Source organism: Phaethon lepturus, unplaced genomic scaffold (assembly GCF_000687285.1).
Source record: "Phaethon lepturus isolate BGI_N335 unplaced genomic scaffold, ASM68728v1 scaffold17327, whole genome shotgun sequence".
Lineage (NCBI taxonomy): Eukaryota > Metazoa > Chordata > Aves > Phaethontiformes > Phaethontidae > Phaethon > Phaethon lepturus.
The window spans coordinates 12482-32002 of NW_010552689.1; the positions used below are offsets into that span (position 1 = coordinate 12482).

General features: G+C 48.6%; 1 protein-coding gene across 1 annotated transcript in view; it reads right to left on the minus strand.

The window, feature by feature from the left end:
• Window positions 1–18955, minus strand: part of CLIP2 (CAP-GLY domain containing linker protein 2) — a gene marked incomplete at both ends in the record, with an annotated part of 30063 nt that extends 11108 nt beyond the window's left edge. Inside the window, 5 exons of the mRNA XM_010291297.1 lie at window positions 1217–1320; window positions 2482–2679; window positions 3656–3869; window positions 8285–8409; window positions 18417–18955. Coding sequence (XP_010289599.1) covers window positions 1217–1320; window positions 2482–2679; window positions 3656–3869; window positions 8285–8409; window positions 18417–18955 — 1180 coding nt within the window. The remainder of the gene's footprint in view (window positions 1–1216; window positions 1321–2481; window positions 2680–3655; window positions 3870–8284; window positions 8410–18416) is intronic.
• Window positions 18956–19521: the final 566 nt, after the last annotated feature.

Here is a 19521-nt window from a genome sequence, read left to right on the forward strand (position 1 = left end):
ACATCACAAATAGAGGGGAAAGAAGAGGTCTTTAGCAAAGGCAGGTTGTACAGAAAGGTTAGGGGTCTGGGATGGCCCAGCTTGGCCCAGTTCTGTTTATTATCTAGTACTGTTATTTTATACTGTATCCTTAGCCAAGAACGTCCAAAGACAAGGCTTTGTCACTGTCCACACCCTTGCCATCAGGTAATCCCACCTTTACCGAGTAATTCCATTTTACACAGTGACACGGCTGAGTTTGGTCAGGGTATCAAATCTCAGAGTAACTGATAATACTGGACCCCTTCGTTCCTTCGGGCAAATAATGCAGCTTTTCCCTGCTTTGTGTTGGGAACCAAACAACAGGGAAGATGGCTGAAAACCCTCAATAACTTCACTGCCCAGCAAGAGACCAAGACCATTTGGCCTTCTATTGGCAGTGGTAGATCAACTGTTGGCCACCACCGTCTTGCCAGTGCAACATGTGCCGTGGTCAAATGCTCTTGAACATGCAAGCAGCCTGTCAAATATTTATCAGGGTCATCAAAGAAGTGCCAGCACTTATAAAGTCCTAATCAGGAATGGAAGCTGACGGTGTCCTTTTTTTCCTTAAAAAGCATTACATGCATTCGGCAGGAAAGTGTGTCAAATCATGAAACTCCCTTTGGCAACAAAACAGAGCTGCCCCATCCCAAATGCGAGCTGCCCTGGCTGGCTGTTTGCCTTCTGCTTTTCAGTTGCATTGCAACAGCAGGGCAGGTTCAGCTGAGCATATTCAAAACATTCGAGACTGCTCACGTCACAAAGATTATCTCACTGCAACCCCAACGAATGATATAGCATTGAGTCTCCTCTAAGAGCCGTAAGACAGAGGAATGTACAAGACTTATTGTAAATACTTCATTGTTCAGTCACGATTAACAGCAGTTTGACAGCAAACAGGCGCAGTCACGGTACTGGATGCCCAACCCTAGACAAGAGTCACATCAGATGCGCAACTGCAGCAAAATTATTCTAAACATCCCGTTACCTGAAGCAGCGCGCCCCTTCCCTACATGCAGGCAGACCACAGTGGCTAGGAGAGTGAAACACAGCATATTTGAAGGACTGGAAGACATCCAAAGATGACTTTCCCAGCCACTTTCTTCTCCTTAGACCCAATGAACGACGTTCTCAGGCAAGAGCCTCATCTCCCCCATGACTTCACCTCCTCCACACCCATCCACTCCTGCTTTACCTCTTCTCTTCTTCCAGCTGGTTCAACAGCTCAATCTTCTCCTTCTGCATCCCATCCACTAGGGCTCGTGCTCGCTGGAGGTTTCCTTCTGCCTCTGTGACGTACTGCAGCAAAAAAAGAGCCCGAGCCACAAAAGTTAACAATGTTTGAGGTACAGAGTTGTTTAAAAAAAGGATCAGAACAAGGGGACAGAAGGTTTTGATGATCTGTTTCAGAGGATGCTACGGTAAGAAGGTAAATTCTTCCAAAGAGCCCAGTATGTAGGTATGAAGAAGAAAAAAATTGCTTAGTCTCCAGCAGCTGTAAATTTGATCCATGCTTCAATGCCTCTCTGACTTGAACCCTTTGGAGAATCCAGCTCTGATTAAGCGTGCAGAACTTGAAGCCTGAACAGTTTTGAAATTCTGGTATGAGGTTACCAGGTGCTTCATGACGAGGAATGAATTGCAAGAGAGACATTTCAGACTTGCCTTAATTAATTTGTTAACGGTAATTACCAGAAAACACTATACACAAGGAGGATGTCAGCTAGCAGTCGATTTGCCAGTTTCTCTTGCACTTCTGACAGGCAGGTGTGGCCCACCATACAAAGATATACAGTGCCATCCCTGCTCCCTAGTAGCTGACTGGGGATTATAAACATGAGCAAGGAATTTAGGGCAACAGCAGTCATTGAAGAGCCACATGTTGACAAATAGCACAACTACAACTCCTCACTAAGCATTCAGGTGCATAAAACATAATTTGTACAAATGCTTGTGCAAAAAAAAGCTAATATGATCAGCCCGTTTTCCTTACGGATCTCTTGACTTTATTAATGTGATAAAAACATCCTCTCTGGCAGGAAAGCAGTGACCTATGAACTGAGCTGATACTCTCAGCAGTGCCCGATAGCATCGAAAAACACTGCAATGCAGTCATGGCCAAGGCCAGGTCGGGTAGCTAAGGGCACAAGTTTGCCCTCCACTTGCATTTCAGCATTCAAATGTATTGATCCAACAGAGACAAACTATCTACTGTCTTTTTTCTGGCACAGCCCTTTTTTCCGCTCCTGGCTTGGGGCAGAGAGAACACGTCACACTGGCAGGAGTGGAGAAAGAGCCTCAGCTTAACCCACCATGCAGGAAGCTATCTCCACTTAAAAGGCAGAAATTCAGACCCCAGGTTTCACATCAGGAAGCTATACAGGGGTAACATTATGATCTGAAACTTTCAGAGGATGCCAGATATTTGAGTGCTAGTGATAAAGCCACATCACCTCCTACCTGCTCGTGTTGGGCTTTCATGATGGCAATCTCTTTCTCCACCTCGCAGATGTGGCTGGTGGCTTTGGCAACCTCAGCCCGCTCCAGGTCACGCTCTGCCAGTAGCTGTTCGATGTGCTGCTGCTTCTCCTTCAGTGCCTCCTGGAGAGCTGTGGTGCCAGAGATTTTTCGGGCATATCGAGAAGAGGTCTCTGTCAGCTGGAAAGAGAGTTAAAAAGTGACTGGTAAAGCTATGTCCTTCCCAGTCTAGCACAGTTTGAAGTCTCATGTTAAATCTGGAATGGATCTCACCTATTGATCATTTATTAGAGCTGCAGTTCCAGCAGTGGACTCTACAGGTGGGGTTAACAAGTCTGCAAAATGTCTGGACACCGCTCACAAGCTCAATAGCTCTTCTACACTGCAATGGAAGGACCATTTCCCAAAGGACAGGATGTAGGGTGGGAATGGGTCAGGAAAAATTATCATGTATTGTACCATCTGCTTTCTCAAATACATTTTACTGATGACCTGCACTGGTGCAGCCCCAAACAGGGAGCTCAGCTGGGAGGACTGAGCTCAACTGGAGACTGGTATAGACTACTTGGAATCACTCCTAGTATTGGATACTGCACCCTCGTCCCCAACCATGATGACTGCAGGTGCTATGCAGCAAACACTACGGCAGAGTCAGAGCTTTTAATAATATTGCTGCCTTCTCTGGTGTCTGCCTTCTTGAGTAGCTGCCAAAGCACAAGGCATGTGATCCAGGACAGTGCCACCCCTCCACAGTAAAACACACTCATTATAGGAGCTTTTGCGTAGCTGTTCAAGACAGCAGCATACTGCTACACAACCACGCGGGACAAGAAGCAATGGCATTTTTCTGCAGGGATGCTACATAAAACCAGCTCTTGACAGTGGAGCTCAGATTTGTCCCCTTGGAAACAGTAGTTCAGGCTCCTTAATGGTCACAACTGCTCCGTGTCTGTTACGACTCTTGCGTCCATGGAGGGAGTCCTATCTGCAAGGTGGGTGGCAGTATCCCACACTCCACATCCCCATCACATTGATGGTGAAGGAGCAGCTGCCCCAGTGCAGCTGCTGAAATGAAACCCCAACTCTCCCACTTTGTAGAGCCAGGTCACAGAAGAAGAGGATCAAGGCTGCACGGTCCTTACAAAGAGCCACTTACCAGCCCGCTGCGGCTGGGCCTGCCCCCAACAGACGATGCCACCGAGCTGACGGAGCTGATGGAGGAGCTGCTGGGGCTGTGGGTTAAGGCAGACACTCCCATGGCCATTCGTTTGCTCTTCTTTGCCTTGGCAGGGCTGGTTGATGGGAACCCGATCCGGATCACCTTGTGGATGGGAGCAAAGAGGCCAAACTTGGGAGGGCACTGAAAATACCTGTAATACAGGAGACGCATCAAGTCAGAATTGGTAGAGCACCCATCTCACCCAAGCCTCGCAGAATGACACCGCTAAGCAATACGCAACCCCGGCCCTCAGCTCATCTCTTGGTGCTTTGCTGTGACATTGTTTCCTGCACGCAAGTGGTTGGATTATTCTCCCTACCTGCCACTTAAAGAGTAGTGGCAATCTCTGTGTTTCACTTGTGGTGCTTAAGCGGGGAGACCAGAGATAATCGCCATGCACGAGTTGTTGCACACCTGGATGGGACGCCAGCAAAGACCCATCTGGTAGCCTGGATGGCACAAAGATCCCCGTACAGAAACACAGCAAGAGCACATGCACTCTTCCTTATAAACCAACCTTCCCAAAACCTGCGTGTGTTCTCTACCCTGCTTTGCAAGAAAGTCACGTAGTCAAGCGTGTCAAATAAAAAGATGTGAATCACATAGCTCTGTATAAATGTTCTATAGGGTAAAAATCTTTCCTCACGAAACAGAAGGGGGAAATGTCAGCCCTTAACTTTGAAGCTTAAAATACCATTACAGCAAACTCCAGCGTGTGCCACCTCCTCTGGGTTGCAGAGAAAGAGAAACCGGTTCCCACGCAAACAAACTTAGAAAGAAGCAAGCGTAAAAAAGGGAGGATCAGATAATTACAGTGCAAGCTCTCTTCCACAATTGCAGCGAGCCCAATGATTATGTCTCCCTAGAGCCCTCTTCCAGAATACAAATAAGCCAAAACCCATAGCGTCAAACCTTGGAAACCCCTTCAGAGCTTGGGCCGACCAGCTCAAGCCAGGGTTTATCTGCTGCTGGCCAGCTGCACTGCAGCAAGTAAAACCGGATCATCGCCCGGCGTTGCCTCCCCTTGTTTCAAGGGAGTAGCTAACACAGAAAACTATCTCCTTTAAGCGTTCCTTCTCACAGGCTTTGTAGCAAGGCTAGAACTAAATATTGGCCATATAATAGTCTGTCCTATGTTAACATAAAAAACAGGTCCTAACGAATAAATGACACAAATCCAGCTTTGCTAGCACTAGTCCTCTCTCCAGATGTGAGCAGCTGCTTCCCCAATTCCCTTTTATTTTTAAGTGCTGGCAGGCACACTGCTGTGTCACAGGCAGACCTCTGTGTGCTTGGGAGGCCAGAGACCAGCCTGATCTCCAGCCAGATGAGAAAGTGATTCATTTTCAAACATCTGCTCAAGCCCAATTTTCTCTATAACAATCTTTAAACCCTCCCTACAACCCAAAATCACTCAGCCCCCTCCGCTTGCTGCCTTGGGTTTGGAAAATCAGCCATATCGCAGGCTGACCTCACTGCAGAACAGGGACCCAAGGAAGAAAATCAGTCTCACCTCTTGCAAAACCAGCCAAAGCCCTTGCTCAGCATCATATTCTCGAACTGCAGTAGGCCCAGGCAGACCAACAGCACGGCACAGCCCCTTCCACAGGTCGATCTGGTTTAAGCATAGACTGGTACTTGTGGCTGCACAATGCCAAAGGCTAAGTCCCTCAAAAGCCCCCTGACAGCTCTTAGCAAGCCCAAACTTGCATCACTATGCTCATTTTTAGTCCAAACTGGAAGTGGTTGCAATTAACTTTTATAGTTCAGAAGCAGGAACTGGGTCCAGAACACTTGGCAGAAAAAAATCTGCTTGAAAACCAGGAGCTACTCTCACTGAGTGCTAAGTTGCTCTATACTCATGTTAGAGAAAAGAAACAGGGAATAGAAGTGGTGGTGTGATGGCAATGCAAACTGCAGGTGGGAAACAGCACAGAAAATTTTTAAATAGATGAAAAAAATCCTCAGTGTCCAAGGCTGACTATGTGAAAGCAAAGGTATGAGCAGTTTAGTGGGCAAAGACTCCCACAGGAGCAGAGGCAGAGAAGGAAGAACAGTAAAATAGAAGAAGAACAGTTAGAGGTTAATACACTAGAGATGAGTAAGTGGAACTTGCTTAACTTTGTGGATAAGAGAAAAAAAACCCCACACCAGCACCTCTCTAGTCTCCTGCACAGACAGGAGAGCGGACACAGCAAAGCTCAGTGTCTCAGCATCCCATCTGATGTACGGAGCGGGGCTCAGCGGCGATACCCTGTCCTCTTGGGCACTGCTACGGAACGACGGCCTGCGGGCAGCCTCCACCAGAGAGCCACAAGCCGCTCGGGAAAGCCTGGCCTTTCAACCTTCCCTTGATGCACACCCAGACCCGGAGCCCCTTCCTGAACCTGCAGGAAGATCCGAGTGACCCTCTACAAATTTCAGCCAATTCACCACCAACTCAACGGGAGTCATCCATGGCAGCAAAGGCGGTGACAATGTCCTTCGCTCGCTCATTTGCCTACATGTTGCCTCTCCTACTTCCACCAGCCTCCACTGTCTCAGTCAGCTCTTTGGACTCAACTCTCCTTTTGTAGCAGATGCCGCTGCGGCAGCAAGCGCTGGTCTCGGGCAGCCAGGCCAGGGATGCTCACTAGATGGCAACAACCACCAAAGCAGAGAGACTCCAGTCCCTGGACCTTCTCTGCCCAGACCGATTCTGGCAGGACAAGCTCACAGCAGTATCAGGAATCCCGTGTGGCCATGGCAAACATGGGGAAAGACTGTCTGAGGGGTGCCTGCATGCACCGAGGGAGTTAGTCTTACTATGTCTGCTCCTCCTCCAGAACACTGCTGTTGGAATCGGCACATGCTGTAAGAATATCAGAAGGTTGGATGAAGGCTCAAAGGACAAACAGGGACAACGCTGCAAGGCTGCAGCCAGATGCTTGGTGGCCAGAGCACACTTCAGCTGGAGAGTCCACGTGCACCACTGCTGTATCGGCTAGTATCCCTTATCACTAGAGGTCTGCAAAATCAGCCTGGATGCAAGGGGCAGGGATGCCCTAGACCTCCCTCAGCCTCCCCTGTTTAATCCAAACCTCTTAATTCACTCCTGCTCCCCGATCCCTGCTGTGGAGCTCAATTTTTCCTGCTCTTGATAAAGCGTGAAACAAAGGAGAAGCCTCGCAGACAGGGCACATCCAGAACAACCTCAGCCAAGATGTAGCAGTTTCAGGAGATAAGTGACTTCCAAAATTTGGATTTTCAAAACACAGCAAGAAAGGTGTGAGGACGAGAGGCGTGAGGACAAGAGGCAGAAAGCACCCCCTTGCACTCACATCTGCCTTTCACATGCACAGAGACAATAAATAATTTCTGAGCACCCTGAAGATTAAACTTAGAGATAATTCGTAGTGTATGACAAAGAAAGCAGGGACTTGGATTCACTCCATGACTTATTCTCTACCATCCCAGTTTTTTTCTTTTGAGAAAAGGCTGGAGCTCAGCCATCTGCTGCCAATCATTTACTGCTTTCTTGTCCTGACATTGAACAAGGCAGCATTTCTCTTACTTTAAATGAAAATACATGGCTGCTGGACAAAACGAGGCTGACCCAACACAAGAAACCTACGTTACAAAGCCTGAGATCTAACAAGGGAGGAACTCTCAGCTCCTCAGTTTCAAAGTTAATCTCACCTCTAATGCAAGATTCCCTTAAGAAGCTCCAAGAAATCACCAGTTCCTTTAGTGGGAAATACTGTTGAAGGGCAAGGAATCAGTTCCACTTGTATTTGAAGCAGGGTCAAAGTGCTGCTGTATAACTCAGATTTGAACATCCCCAAGCTCAAGACCTGAAGCTGGGGGTCATTCCCTTACCTAACTTCCACCTGAACAGAAACAGCTTCTCAGCAAGCCTGCGAGATGTCCCCGCCCAGTTTTATAGATACTAACAAGGGCTTTTTTTGAAAATGAAAATAGTGGAGGTGCCTATGGAGTCAGAGGTGGTAAGATCAATCAGCAGACAGCTGTCACGCTACAGAATTAGTACAAGGACAGACAACGACCACCAACTGCTCTTTCAGATCTCTGGAAATTTGTCCCCAGAAAGACCAGAACAAATAACATTAAGCTGAGGGGAAAAAAAGAGAGTCAAATCTTCATCTTCTATAGTTCTGACAGGGTGAATTATAGATATAGCGCAAGAAGAAAGTTTATGAAAGGAACGTGTGGTAGAAAGCAGAGCTAATACAATCACAGAATCAATTTCTAGCAAAAACTAAATCCCAAAGTTATCTTCTCTCCCTACTCTCTCCCCTTTCCTGAAGCCACCCAGGTTACTTCTTCACGGACGTTACCTGATCCTGCTTTAAAATGCTCCAGTGATGAGGTTTCTATTGATCTCCCTGCAAAGCCATCCCAAAGCCCAAGAGACTCAAAACTGGACTCTTCCTCCCGGCCCACAGCGTCCAACCAAACACAGCCCTAACTCTTCCTCCCAGGTCCAAGCAGCCCTTGGCCCCCAGCCACCCTCGGAGGCGTGTAGGACCCTACATGCCCCGGGCTGGGTGGGAGAACGCACAGTACCTGGTACCAGCAACCGCTCCGTCGTTCTTCCCCAGCGGTTCATCCAGCTCCACGCCACACCACTCTCCTTTGGCAAAATCCGTCTCTCCCACGTAGCGCACAACTCCTGTCTTCGTCCCGCCAACCTGTTGGAGATAAGATGCCGAGGGTTAGAGACGGCGGCACTGGCACTGCCACGAGGGGACTGAAGCTGGGACAGTTATGGAGAGAGGAGGGGCAGGGGAAGAGACATCAGTATTTGAATCTACTAATGAAATCACAACAGACAGTTTTCATATCAAGTTCTCCTAGCACTAAAGATGTCTCTCCAGTAACTACAACCAAGTGACAAACTCCCACTTTCGGACCCGCCTGCCTGGAAGATGTTGGAACAAATATAATGAAGACATATTTCAAGGCGTCAACTAATTGTACAAAGTTACTTCTGAGGCCGTGAAGGAGTTTAAGCCCTCCAAGCGCAGCTTATACTTGCCTTCTGTAAAGAACCAAGATGAGCACTAATGGGGTTTCGGTCCTGTGCTCTTTCAGCCGGCAGTTCTGAGCAACACTGGGACAGGACACCAAAAGGGACAAGCTGAGCCAGGAAAGCACTCATCACTCGTCAGCTTGTCCCACGTAGGGCTTGCTAGGACGCAGCGAACAGCCCTCCCTGCAAACCCCTCAAAATAGAGACGTTTTGCACAGCAAAAACCTCCGCTTTTACCTACACGTCAGGAACGTACGCAGCTGGGTTTTGATCACTGCTATGGGAACACATTGCACGGGGCAGCAGCTGCCTCGGCTCTAAAAGCTCCTGCTTAGATACTTGTGCTGAGAAAAGAAAGACGGAGAAGTAGGAGGGCAGTTCTAAAGGTTCGTACTTCAAGTAAATCAGCATAGGCTAAAAAAGGTTTAAATCCTATCTCTGCTAAAGCCTAGGTTCAAGGTAGAAAGCTTAAAGAAGTTTAAAATTAAATTTGCAGCTTTATCTTGAACGATATGCTGTTATTAATTTTCTCAACACTAAATTTTACATAAACGGGTATCAACAGAGTAATATTCTCCTATAAAAAAGAGTGAGAGTTGAATGAAATCTTCAGTTTTGTGTATTCTGAGGTAGGGATGTTACAGATTTACCAATTCCGAATCCCCCAAAATTCTGAAAATTGCTTATGTAATGGAGAAAGAGTTTTCCCAGCCTAAAAATAGCCACACCTGAACGGACTAGAGAACACAGCTCTGAAGTCCAGGTCCACCTCAAGTCCTGGGAGGCTGCGCTGCAGCATGCAGCTCGGGTCAGTCTGTGATTTCTCTCGCTAGGGATTCAAAATGCTGCTTATGGAAAAACCTTTGTTGATGTTGTTCTCTCTGCATAAAATATGACTTTTATCAGTCATATCAGGAAGCGGGAAAATATTTGCCAGCAGGAAAAGTATCAGAAGAAAGCTTTCTGGTCCTACACTGTGTCCAGGAGTAAAAAGATGATTCAGTTTCGGTATTAGGTACTTGGCAAGATGCAGATTTGAACAGTTGCAGTGAAATTCTTTAACTATTACTCACAGTCAAATGGCAGACCCCTTTTTGATTTATTTGAGTTGGTACAGATTTAGCCTCTTAATATTAATGCAATGATTTAATGCCATTCTAATATATTTCTTTAGCTGCAAGTTGAACTCGGTGTAGGTGCAATTCATCTTAATGTCATTTATAGGAAGTTACCATTGGCGGTAAGCTCCCTCAATTTTATTTTTATTGAGTTTTAGTTACAGATATTGAGCCACATTTCCTTTGCCAAGCCACGGGATCCTGACCCCACAGAGCCTCATGTAAACACCTTAAAAATCCAGTGAGCTCCCTCCATCAGTGTGACCCTTACCCGCTATTCTGGGGCATCTCCTAGAGGGTCACACTCCTCCGTCCACACAAACAATCGTTACGTCCCACAGATATTGCTTATTTTGAGAAAGCCGTTTCCAAACAGGAGCGAAAACAACTAGCCCTACTGACCTGAACACTCGCGTTATCTAATCATGCCAATACCAACACCGTGCGGCAAGAGAGCAGGTCGCGCTCCTGCCCAAAAGCCGCACATCAGCGAAGCGCAGAGCAGGTCTAACGCTCCCCCAAACGGCAATGGGAGTCTCTGCTTCCAAAGCAACGGATTTTATTTTCTCTTTCAAGCATTAATTAGTCTGCCACCTTTTCTATAAAATACGCCCTCGCCGTACAGCATTATCTTCTCCCCCAAGCCAGATGGACACGTCTGCTCCCCAGCAGCCTGGGCTCCCCAGCAGCCTGGGCTCCCCGCGTCCCGGCAGGGCTGGCGGTACAGTCAGAAGCCAACACGGGGCTGTCGCACTCGCACACCAGCGCTCGGCCCTCTCCTTGAGCTTCCCCTCTTTTGGCAGGCACACAGAAACTCCTATGGACGGAGAGCCCAGGAAATCCATCCGACTCAGACACACAGATTTATTCAGCCCTGATAATCTGCTAATGCTGCTAAAATAAATAATGTGTTTCGGAAAAAGTCGGCTGGCAGGTCATACCAGCGCATGAAATAAGCTCACGAAAACAGAAATGTTTGCTTCTATCAGACCCTTCGCTCCGAGGCATCACCGTGGAAGGAGGGTACGAGGCGGCTTGTGAAAGCCAGGGCGGGTAGCACTTGCACAGCGTAACCCACGGCAGCTCACGGCCGCCCCTTCTGCCCACGCCTGGCTTTGATACCACGCTCCACAACCCAGGCGTGAAAGCCGGGCGCGGATGGCTCCTACCGCACCAACACGCCCGCCGCGACCGGAGGACCGCCATCCCGTGAACGTCGCGACCTGCCGCTAGCATCGGTGCCGCCCGCAGCCACGAGGTTCCCTGTGGAAAACTTGCCGGCATCTCCCAGCCTGGCACGTCAGTCAGAGCCACGGTCGCACCTTCAACGTGCCGAGTGTGCGGAGTGAAGCAGAGACAAACTGGACAGGGCAACCCGCCTCTTCGCTAAAGCGCAGGGTTAACAAGGCTGCCGGCGAGCTCAGCTGCACCCCGGCAGTTCAGACGTGCCCTGGCTTTTATAGTTGGCACGTTTCGTTCAAAAATGAGCAAAATGCCCAAAGCTTGTCTGAGAAGCCTTTAATAGTTACCTTACCAAAACTATTACTGAGATTATTCATGTCCAAGAGAATGGGATTTTACCATACATAAAGTGTTACTAGTTTAGCTAAAAGTAGCTCTTTCTTGAAGATCCAGAAAAACAGCAACGACACTGGCATAGCAATATAGGGGTTTTTTGTTTTGGAGGGTATTTTGACCAGCATCAACATTCCACGTTTCTCTGCTTCAGGTAAAAACACTCAAGCTCCCGGTGGTCCACCCTCTCCAGCTGGATTCAGGCAGCCCCAGAGCCACATGCCTCTGACCTCTTGGGAAGTTCAGCGCCAGACTGAAGTTCTCTGCCTCAGCTCCGATGCCTTTTTCATGCCTTTGGCTAAAGACCATCTTCCTGACCTGGCTTTTCCTCAATGGAAGATCTCCAATAGTCTCGACAGCCTTGAGCTCGACCTTCACAACAAAATGAAGCCAGGATTATTTTGCAAGTCTCTGCCCTAACTGGTGAGCCAGAAAAGCAGTGTGCACTCATAGAAGAGGGACATCCACACGCCTTCCCTGCTAACTGCAGTAATTGTGACGACATGTTTTGCCATGGTTTTCTCATCAAAATGACAATATTGGATCCAGACCAGTATCCCAGGGCTGAAAAGACAATGATGCTAATCCTTCCAGACACTGTCTTCATCACAGCTGCTAATATATCATTTAAACAATTTACCGAACTAGCACCAGGCCATATCTCAATCCGGCTGCTGCAAGTCAGACCCCTCCAGCCTGCGTTTGCTCTTGTCCTCTTGCGTCCTCCCTGCTCGCTCCACAGCGCTTCCCTGCGCTCAGCAAGAACCTCTTAACAACTGTCCTCAACCCAGGGCCTGGGGGCAATGCACTGCTGGCAATGCTTTCCAGTACTGCTCAGGGAGAAAAGAAAAATAAAATTGTAAGTGTCATTCAGGCCAAGGGGGACTGTTCCCCACCACGTCACGCAGGGTTCCGGCGTTGGCAATGGCTGTAGTCACCTGCTTGAGCACACCCCCAGGCAGAAACCACGGAGGCGATGCTGTGCGGTCTGCTTAAAATTCTCATTTACCCATCTAAATTTATTTTCCCAGCTGCTTTCCAAAGCATTTCCACAAGACAGCGCTGCTGACCGGAGGGTCGAGGTGGGAACGCAAGTGCCCAAGCACAGCACACCGACGTGCCCGCTCCGCAGGGCTCACGCTGGGTCCTGGCGGGGCCGCCGGACTCCCCCCTGCCCACCCGCGGGAGGAGGCAGGAAGGGGATGGTGGGGAGAGGGCAGGCACAGGACACTGTCTTTACTCTGAGGACCTTCAGCTACTTTAATGTGCAGCACATAAGCTTACCCTACGCTGCTGGATGACACTAACAAAAAATTAGAGCTCACCTTTATGGGACGAGGGCTGCTTGCTCCAGTTTGAGCTGCAGCTGCAGGCTGTATCCAGCGTGTAAACTGAAGCAGCCATCCTTTCCCTTGGGAAAGAAAGGGTTTTTTCCCCCCCTACACTCATCTGCACAAACTTGGAGCCTATTTCCACCCAAGCTGAGAGAGGCAGAAGCTGTGTTTTCCCACCACACAGAATTTAGCTCTTCCAAGTATTGATAGCAGAAGATTATTGTGCAAGACTTGATTTACAGAGGGTGCTTGGGGTGTACAGCAGCATGAGGGTGTGGGTCCAGCCGTTACAGAAGACGTGAAATAATGATGTGTAAGTACCAGGGGGTAAATGCACATACCTGTGGGAAATGCATGCCATCACTTACTGGGGCCACGTCCCAGCTGACAGCCAGGGACAGCGTTCAGCAAGCTTGTGGGAAGGTGGAGATGTGGGCTGTGGTCAGGTTTGTCTGTAAATACAACTTACTTCAGGTGGCATCCGACCATCAGCAGTTTCATCTGACCAGATACTCACTACGTCATCTGCAAATGCCAGAACTGGTTTTTAAGGTGAAGGGAGAAAGAGACAGCCAGGAATTACAGGACGGTCCTCCCTGTGTGAAGTTACAGGGGTTTTTATAGTTTCTTTTAATCCAACCACTTATCTTTGTGCCTTCCCATCCCCACAGCACAAGTCAGCGTTGCACAGGGACAAGTCTGACAGCACTGCTGATGCAAGACATTTGTGCACATTTATCTTTCAGGCACCAGTGAGAAAATAATGTCCTAGGGATGTGGTGTAAAAGGGAAGCCTAGAATTACAGCATCCCCTCCGGAGGCTGCCTCCGATACAAAGTCCGCCCACATTAATGATACAGCTTGCTCCACCACAGGCCACTCACAACTATTTAATGACAGATACTGCACACAGAAGACAAGGACTGGCCAGTGCATCAGCCCAAATGAAGGGTTAGGAAGGGCGTGTGCGTGCACAAAAAGCCTCAAGGGTTGATGTGGCAGCAGGGCAGGGCGGTTGCTTTGGGCTATTAGTTTCCCCTCAGTTTCACTACAGTGACTGGGAACACTTGCTCCTGTGACAACAGCGGTCGCGCTGTGTTTCACGCCACACAAGGGCAACAGCCTTATATGATGAGGAAAGAGCTTGAGCTAGGAGACCTAGATGTTTTCCTGCCTCTTAAATTCTGCAAACAACGGGAAGACTGCACTTCCCACTGCCCATCACAAACCTCCATCGGGACAGAGATCCATGATTCCCACGCTCCCGTGCAACGTCTCGGGCTCTGCTACGCTCTCCAGTCACGACACAGCAACTGCTGGTCTCCTTATGGACCAAGCTGAAAGCAGGCACGGAAATACTAAAAAAAAAAACCCCTCTCCTGAAAATACTACTTTGGTAGAAATACAGAATAGGATTTTTTTTTTTTTTTTTTTTTTACTGCCTGGTTTGCAATAAGGAAAGAAGTCTTGTGCTCGTTAGTCTGTAAAGCCCATACAGGAGCATTGCTGCACCGCCAGGACCCCAGCAAGCGAGGAGAGCTCTGACGGTTAACCGGGAAAATAAAGAGCACGAATCCTTCCTTCGTAACCCCTCACGTGCCTTCGCGCCAGCACGGCTTCAGTCCCAGGTACCGAAATAGCTCAAAGCGGGCTGGTAGCAGCGGAGCCCGAGGGGAAGGGCTTAGGCTGCAAGTCTCCTCGCTGGGGAGCTTCTAATGGAAATGACTTTTTCACTCAGGTGGTTAAAGGCTTTCTGCAGCTTCAGGCTGGCAGAGCAGGGCTGGGGCGGGGGTGTGCAGGGGGGATGCTGAAGAAAAGGACGCGATTAGTTTATTCATGAGAATTTTCTGTCATTTGCCAGTAGCCAGAGGCTGCAACGCACCGCGGGCAAAAATACTTTGCAGCGTACAGAGGAGAAAATGATTAAACTCCCACGCTCAGGGGGGAGCCCAGAGCGTATTCCCACCAGCCTAACCAGCCCACCGCCGCAGCCCTGCCCGTCCCCATCAGCCGAGGCGCCGCTCCGTCGTAATCATCTCCCTGCTAGCGCCGCTGCTGCGATTCCAGCATCTATTCTGGTTTTGGCCACCTGCAAGTTCTAGCAAAGTCACAAGCCTAGAACCCACCCGAAGGGTATTCGGGACAACACCCCACAGCAACAGAGTCAATCAGTCACTGGGACAGAACCTGGCCCTTAAACAGTCTTGTTTGCATTTCAGTACTGAAGAGTACAATCCCAGTGAGCAGACAGAAGGCTGGCTAAAGGGCAGAATACCTCTATGAAGAGGATTATTTTTATTTTTTTAATAATTATTTTTTATTTAGACTGACACATAGAGAACAGCCACCTCCTTCCCACCTTTAAGAAAGCAACTACATCTAGGGTGGAATGAGTTCAGTTGCTGAGAAAGCCTCCCCCCAAAGCATGTAAAATACATTTTCTTAGGTGAAAACCACAGCAGAGAGTCCTCCCAAGCAGAAAATGCTCAACTGCTCCATTGCTCTGTTTCCATCCCTTCTTTCCCTGGAGGAAGGCAACAAGCCAGCCGCACATTAACAGCGGCACTCCAGCGACTATTATACTTTGGGAAGCTCCATTCTTACTAAAGCAAAGGTTAATTGTTCCACATTCATTTGCCAGACTTCAAGAGATGAGTTCTACAATGTTAGGGTGAGGCTTCAATCCCTTTAATGCAATTTTTGACTCTCTGGGAAAAAAGTATGAGTTAGAAAGTGCCAGAGGCAAATATTACCTAATTCTTCTAATGGAAAACTAAAAGTCACTTTTCGCAACTGCTACAGAGTCAGAAAAGGTCTCAGAACAAAGTCATTGAAAAGCAAAAATGTCTTGGAGCTATAATGGACTTTAATGCAGTTAAAGAAAACCACCAGCAGGAAACGACCAGGATGCAGAGCAGCCAGCTGCAGTCTGCGCAGACCTGCAAGGGACCTCTGCAGCCTCCTGCTCCGTCCACTGAGCAGTTACAGAGAACACGTGTCCTCCTCACTCAGAAAGCCTTTGGTGGATCCCATCTGCCTAAAAGTCATTCTCAAATAAAAAGATAATATTTCAGAAAAGCACGGACAACATTACAAAAGTAATAAAGACAATTAAAACTGTGCCAATCCATGGAGGACAAGAATGAAGATTCACTCAGGGAATTTGAGGCAACTCAGGTTAACCCAGAATTACTGTTCATATATCCAAACACCAAAAATGATTAGCTGATATCTCCGTTCCTAAAAAGAGCCATCTGCCAAGCCAAGTGCATGTCACTGAACCATAACAGCAAATTATCTTGTTGTCGTTATTTGTTCTTTTCCTGGAGCTCTGCTACTACATGCAAACAATTCCTCATGTTTCCGTATGCAGAGCATTCCTGAAAAAAAACAGTGGGATGCTGAGCTCATTCCAGATTTGCTCTTTTTGGAGCTGTTTATTACACTAACAAATCATAGCACAAATTTTATCTTATAACATCTGGGGTGGATAAATTAGCAGGGACGGAGGGCAGGCTTTTAAGGATGCACCTTCATTAAAAACAAACAAAAACCACAAACAAAACCATCCCCAACCCCCCAAAAAAACAACTCAACAGAAGCCAAGTGGAGAGATGCTAGCATGGGGATGCTGAAATCTCCATCTGTGTGCGCCCCACCAAGGTACACCGAGTTTTAAGCGGACAGACCCTGCCTCGGTGAGCTTACAGTCAGGAGAAGAGAGGGGTTAAACAATTAAGTCTGGAGAATGCTATTCCATTGCCTGGCTGGTCCAGAAAGAACAGGGCCAGGTTCACCATAGATTTTATATTTTGCAGTTTACCTTCTATGACTGCTGCTCCTAAAACGGGAAGTTCTCACCTGAGCACTCTTCCCCGCTGCCTGCAACAGGTAAAGGAGAAAACGGGAGCAAACAAACTCAAAGGAGAGATTCCCCAGGTGGGGGGAATTCCCCCCCACGTGTAGCTGCTTTAAACACGCCAACATGAAGCATCGGTGTGTGTGTAAGCAGCGAACGCCTCTGCTGCCTTTCCCTGCCCAGCCCTGGCCCTGGCCCCGGCAGGGTCGGCAGCAGCTCTGCCGACAGCCGGCACGGGGAGGGAAGAGAGGCAGACTCTGGTGAAAGGAAGACCACAGACAAGCGACAGACCCTTGAGCAGCTGTCGGCTCCTGCCACGATACAGAATGCAATGCATATTTTGGGGAAAATCTGAGAATGTAAAACTTTCTCACCTCTACAGCTAGGTCTACACGCCCATGTGTTCACACTAGATTTACTAAGTGTCATATCCAGTGGGCACAAGCAGAACCCATCCTCACTCTTCCTCCTCCAAAAACGAGGCAACTTTAAATTGTTTATATTTTATTTAAATAAAATGAAAACTATCGGACAACCCAACAGCGTTTTGGCGTGCGAGTGCATCGCTAGCTTTGAAAGGGTATTTGCAATGCCAGAGGCGCCTGACGTTTGGACACAACAGATCCCGAAATCCTCAGAGCAGACTGTCCCACGTGAAGTTTTGACTCTGAGGACACGCGTGGCCCGTCGCAGCCGCTCGGTGCTGCCCAGCCACCTAGGGCTGCTCCATCACGGGCCAACTGCCCAGGGTCCCCGTGGGGCTGCAGAGGGCAAAGGAATCGACTCCATCAGCCTGAGCCACAGCCTGCCCAGGGTTGCCGCTATCACCAGCAGAAAAACCCGCTCTCCGGACCACGGAGGACATTTGGGACTGCCTCTGACACCCCCCTGCACACACTCCCGATACACGTGGGCTGCGTATCATACACGCTAAACAAAACTAAACTCTCTTTTACAGAACTGCAGAACAAAAGTCAGTCTTTCCGTGCTTCGGTATCTTGCCTTTCCTTCTCCACCTCCACTGAAAGCACTACCCCTTTGCTAGGACACAAATGGTGACAAGCTTGATGGCAAACTTGCAGTAAGCCATTCTTAGCACCTTGAAGTCATCAAGTACTCTATTCTAGATAATGAAAACAACAACAGAAGTCAGGTGTGGAGAACCTATGTGTCAGTACAGTGATCTCTCCCAAAGGTTTGCCCTTTTATAAAAATAACTGCAAGTTTCTTTCTGTACAGGAAAGCAGTTAGTGTCATATCCAACATATAAAAACCGAAGCACCAAAAGGGGAGCGACCAGCTAGGAGAGATTCTTGCAAATACTTGCAGAGTAGGTACAACCTCATGGAAACAAGGCACTCTGTTGCAAATTCCTCGAAAACCCCGATACACACCATTACGGAGAGCATCACGGGATTAGAAAATAATCATCAATGATTTTTCTTCTATTTCCCTCCCATGTTTGAGGTGCTCTCTCTCTGACCTCATTCTACCGCTCAGGACTTGTCCGAGACAAGAAATGCTCCGAAATATGTTGTCTTCCATCAATGTGAGAGAGAGAGACATGTCCAGAAGACACAGCATCCCAAATAACAGTGAATGCATAAGTCTGATGCCTGCTTGGTGCAGGCGTCCCTCTTCCAAGACCACACTCTGTCCCACACCTCACCACCAACTCCGTCCTCTTTTTAATCTTGTCCCGAGCCTGACCAGGAGCGCTTTAGGGAAGGGACAAATTCTTGTCCTTTGCCTTTCTAGGGGGACCCCACGATCAACTCACCAGCACACGATCTCCAAGCCGCAAGTCCTTCTCCCCTTTTTTCACAGACCCACTGTCCGAGAGGTTAGATCCAGACTCGTTGCCCGTCTTCATGGCGCTGTTCAAGACGCTCTCCCGCAGGGGGATGACGCGAGTGGAGAGAGGTGGCGTGGCCGTCCCCGAGTGCAGTGACAAGTTCTGAGCCGTCAGGGAGTCCACGGAGGGGGCGTCGCTCCCCGAACCCTCGGCCACCGGCTGCCGCGTCAGCTTGGACGGTCGCGTAAAAATCCCCTGCAGCGGCTGGCATTCAAAGTAACGTACTCCACCAACAGAGCCGTCATTCTTACCCACTGGGTCATCCAGAACGACCCCTGCCCACTGGCCCGGAGCAAATTGCGTCTCCCCAAGATACTGGATCACACCTGGCTTCACTCCATTTACCCAGACACGTTCGCCCACCACAAAGTCTCCCAGGAAATCATCGCCCACCTCGGCAACCTTTGAACCCGACTTCTCGGCGCTGGCGGTGGAGGTGGTACCCTGCTTGTGTAAAGGTGAGCCTGTGAATCAAGGGAAAAGAGGTTTTGATATGAGGAGAAATCCTAAAAGGCAGCCAAAACACCAGGAAAGGGCATTTACAAAAAGGAAACATCTGGGACCACAACTTCATTTGCAGGTTCACACTTGATTAAGGTTAAAACCTGAGCGACCCCATTACTTACACATAAAGGAAAGCAATCTGCACACAAATCCCCGTATGCTGCCCACTTTCTGCAGGTCTCACAGACAACATAAAGAACCGACCCCATGTCTTCACCCCCCTTTATAATGCCCACTTACCCCCAGTCCCATCGAGGACTATTTTGCACCGAGGGGTATTTTGCATGGCAGCACTAACAGGCATAAGCTCAAGAAGACCTGAGCGGTGGTAAGTGCTTAAGGATTAGGAGGGGACCAATGAACTGCTGCTTTGAAGAAAAATGCCAAAGTCAGCCTTTCATCCAAAAATAAAAAGAAAAAAAATAAAGCCAGAAGTGAGTGAGGTACTGATGTTTTAGTACCTGGAGCTATGAGCACTCCCCGTTTCTGGACACGGGCAAACAGTCCAAGCATTGAGAGTCCCACC